Raw genomic sequence first — 7,637 nt, 5'->3', positions numbered from 1 at the left:
CGTAGTGATCCGCCTGTTTTACAGCCTCTCAAGAGCTGAGATTATAGGCCCCTAACCCTAACCCTGTTTTACAGCCTCTCAAGAGCTGGGATTACTGGGCCGCCACCCATGCCCAGTCTCAACTGCCTTCTCAGTGCGCCCTGCCAGCACGACAGGCCTGGGGATCGAACTCCCAGCCCCTGTGCCTTCTTGCAGGCGCTTTAATCCGAGGAGCTATTTGGCCGGCCCGGCCCCCACTGTCCCCTGATGTGAAGCGGCCTCGCCATTTGGGGGCAGGCGGGCAAGTGGGCACAGAGGTCAGATCTCAGCTGAGCCCCATCTGGAAGGTAGCACCCTCACTTCTGTCCCCGAGGGGTGGGCAACTCAGCTGCCCACTGCTGGTCCGGCCCAGGTGAACACCAACTGAGTCCGGCCTCCTCCTCCAGAAGGTTCCAGAAGTGTGGCATGGAAGTCACTGTCCCTTGATGAGACCCAGCTGCCCTCCGCCTCGGGCTCTCAGGCTCCCCTGTCCCAGCCCCGTAGTCTGGCACCCCACGAGTCTTCTCAACTGGTGCTCCTCGAGGGCAGGGCCGGCAGCCGGACGCCTGGCCCTCAGGCTCTGTGCGCAGAAAAGGAGGAACAAGATGCGCAAAGCCCTCGGGCACAGGCAAGGCAGCCTGGGGAAGCAGAGGAAAAGCCCCGCGCCTGACGCCCCTGAACTCCACAGGAAGCTCAGGGTGGTGGCAGCCGCAGAATCAAGGCACGAAGTAGAGCGGGACCGCGACCTCCGCGACGGTAAACAAAAGGGCGGGCACGTTTAAACACCTGGACCGGAAGGTGAGTTACAGACCCTCAGCCTGGAGGAGCATCAGAGGACCTCGCCTGGAATGTCAGTGCCCGCTGCACCCAGGCTGAGACCTGCGGTTGCTGAGCGCAGGGTCGGTCCCATTCCGGGGCGGGGACACACGTGGGCGGGGCGGGGCGGGGCCAGGGGAGGGGGCGGTGCCTAGAAAAGGAGGTGCTGGAGGGGGTGCGGGTGGTGAGGCGAGACCAGCCAGGCTGGGCTGCGGGGTGCGGGCACGGGACTGACCCCCGCACTCGCCGAGCCCGAGTGAGGGGCCAGAGCCCCCTGGAGTTGGGCGCCCGCGCCCCCAGACATGGTGGGCCACCTGCATCTGCAGGGCATGGGCGGCCTGAAGGAACGGAGCCGCGAGGGCCAGCTGGACAGCCCTGACTCCGGGCTGCCCCCCAGCCCCAGTCCTCCCTTTGACGCCCAGGCGCCCGGCATCCTCGATAGTGCACAGGTGGGGGGCCCCGGGGCCGCCTCAGAGCCGCCGGGACTCGGACCCACAGAGGACAGAACGGTAAGGACGCACTGCAGAAACGGGGTTGAGGGCAGTGGCAGCGGGCGGGCCTGCACTCCGTACGCCCCCAAGAAGGAGGTGGCTGTCCACAGCCGCCTCCCCCAGTGCAGCCTAACCTGAGCCCCTGCAGAGCCCGCCCCACACTGAGCGCTTGGGGTACAGGGGGTCGGTGGGGGCGGGGAGTAGCATCTGCTATTCCTAAAGGGACTGGCTGCCAGCGGGGCAGCGGGAGGGAGAGGCCAAACGTGCCGTGGACATCTGTCCCGGGGCCCCGTGCTCCCTTCTGGTCCCGTTTACTGTCCCCCGCTGCTGGTGTGAAACTTTTTTCCTAACCAAAGGCAGAGGGAACCCTTCCTCCCGGCACGGAGGGAACGGAGGGATGTTGACGTGGAGCCTGAGCGGCGCTGGGAGCCAGGACAGGGGCCCCCTGCGGGTACAGATTAGCCCTGGGTGGACCCAAGCAGGGACCTAGCGGGGCCTCTGGACTGGACGGGGTAGCCAGGGTACAGGAAATGACTTGGGAAGATGTCAGGCTTAACGGGCTGATGGTCACTGTGGTGTTCCCTGTGTGCGCCTCCCTTGCGCCCTAGTACAGTTGGTCCTGACTCGGCCGCCCGTGGAAGTCGCTTGGGGAACCCCAAAGGAATCCCCACCCTCCCCTGTGCCGCGTGTCTTTGTTGCACGCATAACCCAGCATCAGAGTTAAAGAATCTCCCCAGGTGCTTTGAACGCGAACGCCAGCAGAGCGGGGAAACCACTTTCTCTCCACTACCAAATTCCTGCAGTGAATTTGAACTTTGGCCTCTCCTTTGGAGGGCTGGGGGTCACCCAGGCACTGGGGGCTAGCAGGGGATTCACGGTGTCGGTTTGTGTGCACTGGTGTTCTCGCTGTCCGAAGGCGCCAGTTTCCTGCAGCAGTGACCCCAGGCTTGGCCCAGCCCCGCCGGAAGGGACGGAGAGGGTCTGGGTGTCCTCCTGGTCTCTGCCTCGCCCAGGAGTCTCCTTGGCATGTGTTCTGGGTGCCTCCTGTGACTGACTCCTGGGCCAGCAGTGGCAGCCACCCCAACAGCACACCTGGCCTTTCTCTTGGCTGTGCTGTGGCAGTTGGCTTTCCCTAGATGCCAGCATGGAACTGGGGCACCCTGGAAGGAAAGCTGGGGTCCCTTAGCACAGCTGATTTACCTGGCACCCCACACACACTGGAGCCCACCCTCCACGCCAGGGGTGGGCCCAACCTTTCCTTGCATCTTCTCATTTAATGTTCACAATACGCCTTTGACTGTCTGCGCTCCTTTATCCCCATTTTCTAGAGGGGAGAAACTGAGGCACACAGAAGGTTAGCAACTTACCCAGAGTGGCTGCAGCAGCAGGTAGGTGGCCTTGCTGGGACAGAACCCAGGGACGCTGACTCCAGAGTTTGCCCTCAAACCTGATGTCCTCTCACCTTTCACTGTATGGCTGATTACTTTTTAAAAAAAATTTGAATAAAAATAATAAAATGTCTAGGTACCTATGGAGCTTAAGATGCTGCTTTTAATAAACAGACAGTGAGTAGATGCCATGGCAACCCCCCAGGTGTAGCCACCGGCTCCCCCGCCCCATTACCAACACCAGGGCACTGCCCTCCCTGCCACAACAGCTAAGGGCTGCCAACCTGGGGCTCAGAACAGCCCGTCTTGGGGGTCTTCAGCCTGACGGTTTCAAGTCCACCCAGAGTCAGGTGATGAGCTGGGCCAGGTGTCTTTGGTGTTGCCTCTCCTGGCATGGCCTCTGTGGCGTGTGTCATTTCATCCCAGGTGGACACCCAGTCACAGACACCGCCTTCCTCATCAGAATCAGTGGCACCATCCCCACCAGGGGAAGGGTGCAACCCCGTCCTCTGCCCCTACCCACCAGGTCCTCAGCCTGCGTCACCCCTTCGCAGTCCCAACCCTGACTGCTGCATTAGCGTTCACGTCTCCTTGCAGCTCTACTCTAAGAAGTGTCATGACAGTTTTCCAAGGACGCGCGCGGGGCAGTTATCAGCACATACTTGTGCTGTAGTCATGCTGGGTGGCCAGGGCGGGGGCATCACCTGCCGAGAGGAAGGCTGAGGAGAGAGCAGGCTCTCTGCACGGAGCTCCTGTGGCTCCATGGTCTCGCCCCCAGCTCATGTGTCGCTCGCCTGCAGGACTCGCACCTTCCTCCAAGGCTGGCATGTCAGAAGAGGCCCATACCCTCCAGCTGCTCTGGAGTGAGGGAGGGAGGGAGGGGGAGCCACCTTCAAGAGAAAAGGGCCACCAAATGGGCCAGAAGTCACTCTGCCCTTTGCACCCTGACCTTAGGTGGTGGCAGTCTCAGGTGTCCGTGTGCCAGGCCTCTGTAAGGGCAGTGATAGCTCTTTGGGGACAGGAAGTGGCCACTGTCTCTGAGCCACCAGTCTCTGTGAGCTTGGCCTTCAGGAAGGAGCACAAGGAGGGGGGTTGTGGTCCTTGTGTGCTATACCAACGTGGCCCCTTGCGGGCCTATGATCTTGCTTCCTAGGGCTGTGACCAACTGTCGCACTGGTCATAGGACACCAGACAGCCACTCTCATGGTTTCAGAGGCTCAAAGTTGGAAAGCAAGGAATCCTGGCTGTCTCGGGTTCTTTGGCTTATAGAGGTGTCGTGCGGCCCCCTCCCAGCTTCACTTGGCTTTGTCCTCTGTCTCCTTCTCTGACACAGTCCACTCTATGCTGGAGCTTCCAGGCCCTGCCTTGGCTGCTTCGGCCTCAAAGCCATCTCTGGCCATACGGAGCACCTGGCCTGGAAGGTGTTTTGTGTAACTGTGATGGTCTCTTCGTAGAGGACACTTGTCCCCTGCTAGAGGAGTCCCTGACTGTGTTGTCCTCTCCAGGAGCAGTGGGGGGACTGCACAACACCACTGTTGGCTCGGCATGTGTTCCTGCCCGGGTAGTCCAGAACTGTGGGCAGGCGGGGCCGGCAGCGCCTGGCACGGAGCTCTGCCTTATCTTCGGGCCACTGGGCTGTGGCTTCGGGCACTGTGTGTATATCCACGCTTCCTTCCAGCCAGGCTTTTACCTTGTCCTGGGCTCTGGGGAGCGCATGAATCACCGGTGGGGTTGGCCGCAGCCTGTCAGTGCTGTCTGCCCAGGGGACCACGGGGTTTCTGGCTGCCCAGCCTAAAACAAACTCTCAGGGAGGATCTGGGGACCTGGGGAAGGAGAAAGTTAGAGACTGGAGATCCCAGCCTGTTTGTCCCCTGTAGCCCCTGTACCAAACTGCTTGGGGACCCAAGCCCCTGGAAGCCCCAGCCTGTGCCCCAGGCCCCTCTGCAGACCTGCCCCCCATGAGTCTGAGGCAGCGGGAGGACACAGCGCCTAGGACGGAGGGGTAGCACAGGACCTGGCCCAGGATGTCAACGTAGGAGAACCCTGGAAGTGCTGGAGAGAGAATCATTTTTATAAATACTGAGTCATGGACCCCAGCGGCTGGGGCCAGCGCTGACTGAATCGTGAGCCACGTGGAAGAGGCTGTGGGCTTGACTCTCTGGGCCTTGGGACAGCCACTGTGAAGCAAGAACCCGAAGCGCAGGGTCCCTAAGAGCCAGGTGACCCCTCTTTGTCCAAGAATAGGGTCCCTTCCTTGTGTGGCTGTCCCCTTCTCTGTCCCTCCCCCTCTCCCCTGCAAGGAGCCGGGAGCCACAGCCCCATTCAAGATTCCAGCTCGCTGAGGAAAACCCATTTTAACTAAGCCCAAGAATGGTCCCTAGACCTGGGCCTTGCCTTTCCTTCTGTTCTTGTCTGGATGTCACCTGTCCTCTCTGAAAGGACACTGTCACTGGTGCTGGCCCCTCCCCGTCCATGAAGACCATACCCCGAGACCCATTCACAGGTTCTGGTAGACATGATTTGGGGGCGCTGTTCAGCCCAGGAACCCCATCTCTACGGTCCTTGTCTTGCCTGCTGTGGTTCTCACAGTCATCTGTGGGGCCGCCCTGTCCTGTTCACCATGTCCCCACACATGCCTGCGCCCCATCCTGTCACCCCCTTCCTCACACCCAGGCATGCAGAGCTGGGCCATGGCTAGGTGTCTGTGTGGTTCTGGGGTACGGGGGCCTCGAGGCTTGAGCTTTTGGAGTGGTTTTGAGGTGGGGCTGGACTTTCGCTCCCAAGTGAGACTTATAAATCAGACAATAAGAGGAGAACTTGTAATAAAACAGAACACGACACTAAAATAAAATGACTTAAAATTTACAATGCTTTTCAGGCCAAAGTTGACCTTTGGCAACTCAAAGTGGGGCCTGAGAAGGGGGACACTTCTGCTGTCTCCTCAGCTATCCTGGGGCAGGGGAGGGGGAAGGAGGCCCTGAAGTGCAGTCTGGGGTACAGAGCCTTTAGGAGGGAAGGATGGTGGAAGGGACAACAGAACTGTCCCCGCCTTGGCTTCAGGCTGGGCCACAGGCACAGGGCATCTGTGTTTTCAGAATCAGTCTGAGGCAAGACTGGCAGCTTCAGGCATGGCTTGATTTGGGCCACAAACAACACAGGCTGTCACCACCTCAGATCCCTGTACTTCTTGGTGTTGCCTCTGGCGGCAGTACCACATGGGCAGGGGATGCTCTGGCTCCTCGGGCCCCAGAGCTTGGTGTGGCCAGGCTGTCGCCAGAGACCATTCCTAGGTCTCCTCCCAGAGACGTGTGGGGCCTGGGGCCCGGGCTGGGGCTGGGGAACAGCGCCAGACAGGCTTTGGAGACCTGAGGCTCCTGGACCCCAGGACTGCGTCAACCTGTCATCTGTGCCTCTCTCCACAGCCCCATCTCCCTTGCCGCAACGCCTCCCTACCTGAGATGAGGCCCCGGATGCTGCCAGTGGTGTTTGGGGAGACCATCGAGGTGGACCCGGAACCCCCGCACGAGATCCGGTGAATGGGCTGAAGGGGGGTGGGGACCCGGATGTAGCCCCATGGTGGGTGGGTGCTGGGTGATTTTCTGGGGGCCCCGGAAGTGGCTCACAGATACCACCAGTCACTGCAGGCCGCTGACTTTCTGGAAACCCTACCTGGATACAGCCACAGGAAGAGCAGAAGCCCTGTACACCCCCAGTTACCAGCGCTGCTGCGCCTGGCCTGGGGTTCCTACACTGGCTCTGCAGATAGGGAATTCTGGGGACTCATTACAGAAAAGGTTGGTGACACCTTGCCCTTCAGCCCCAACAACACCGCTACCCAATCCCCCTTCCTGCCTACATCTCACCCACTTCCCCAATACTTCCCTTTCTGCCTGCTTTTAACCCAGTCGGGGCCCAAAGGAAGTCATGTGGCCTCTCCCCATTTTTTTCAGGTACTGGGGGTTGAGCCCCAATAATGCACTCGGTGCAATGCGCTCTGTGTCCAGCCCTCTTAAAAATTTTTTTGAAATAAGGTTTTGCTAAATTCGCTGAGCTGCCGGGGCGGAGCTTGAACCTGGTATTCCTCCCTCCTGTGCCAGCACGGCGCTGGGATCCACCACAGGCGTGCGCCCGTGCTTGTCTCTTCCCTTTATCCTGCTCTGAGCTGGATCAGGGCCGCAGAGTCTCTGGGCCCCTGCTGACCCCGGCGTCTCAAGGTCGGGGAGCCATGGCGCTGAATGTGCGGCGTGCGAGGGCACCAGGGTCCTGTCCCGGCTCACCGAGGTCGCTCTTCCCTCCCAGCTGCAACTCCGAGCTAAAGTACGCGTCTGAGAGGCACTTCCGGGACAAGGTGTTCTACGCGCCGGTGCCCACGGTCACAGGCTACAGCGAGACCATCGTGGCGGCGCCCAACTGCACGTGGCGCAGCTTCCGCAGCCAGCTGACCTTAGAGCCGCGGCCACGCGCGCTGCTCTTCCGCTGCACCACCATCATCTTCCCCAAGCGCGCACGCAGCTCCTTCCGCACCACCGTGCACTGCAGCCTGGGTCGGCCGCGGCGCTCCTTCACCGCCAGCGTGCAGCTGCGGCTGTGCGGGGCTCCCACCACACTCTGACAGTGGCCAGCTAGGCTGGGCTAGGCTGTCCTGGGCGTGGCCACAGTGTCCGGGGTGGGGGACCCGGCCCTGGGGCCAGGGCTCAGGCGGGCGCATGCGCTGTGGCGCTGACCGCCAGCACAGAGAACTTCGCTACCTGAGGTGCCCTTGAACCCGGGACAGCCCCCAGTGCCCCAGCTCTAGGTGGGGGCGGGCCCTGCGTGTGTAGGAAGGAGAGGGGGACACTCCCACCGCCCCGGGGTCCCGCGGGCCTGGCCTGGCTCAGAGCAGCCGCCAGAACCTTGAACCTGGACCGAGGCAAAGGCTGCGGCA

General features: G+C 61.2%; 1 protein-coding gene across 1 annotated transcript; it reads left to right on the top strand.

The window, feature by feature from the left end:
* The first annotated feature begins 1,065 nt into the window (after positions 1 to 1,065).
* On the top strand, positions 1,066 to 7,387 carry LOC101568855 (refilin-A). The gene is made up of 3 exons (XM_023720606.1): positions 1,066 to 1,343; positions 6,136 to 6,245; positions 7,013 to 7,387. The coding sequence occupies exons 1-3, from the start codon at positions 1,137 to 1,139 to the stop codon at positions 7,323 to 7,325; spliced, it is 630 nt and encodes a 209-aa protein (XP_023576374.1). The 5' UTR covers positions 1,066 to 1,136; the 3' UTR covers positions 7,326 to 7,387.
* The last annotated feature ends 250 nt before the right edge of the window (positions 7,388 to 7,637 follow it).

Source organism: Octodon degus, unplaced genomic scaffold (assembly GCF_000260255.1).
Source record: "Octodon degus isolate 3935 unplaced genomic scaffold, OctDeg1.0 scaffold00076, whole genome shotgun sequence".
NCBI classification, from domain to species: domain Eukaryota; kingdom Metazoa; phylum Chordata; class Mammalia; order Rodentia; family Octodontidae; genus Octodon; species Octodon degus.
This window is presented reverse-complemented; position numbering and strand designations above follow the sequence as displayed.

Coding starts and splice junctions, on each gene's coding strand:
- LOC101568855 (XM_023720606.1), top strand. CDS start 1,137: ATGGTGGGCCACCTGCATCTGCAGGGCATGGGCGGCCTGAAGGAACGG. Junction 1,344..6,135: donor GACCCACAGAGGACAGAACG/GTAAGGACGCAC, acceptor CTCTCTCCACAG/CCCCATCTCCCTTGCCGCAA. Junction 6,246..7,012: donor GAACCCCCGCACGAGATCCG/GTGAATGGGCTG, acceptor CTTCCCTCCCAG/CTGCAACTCCGAGCTAAAGT.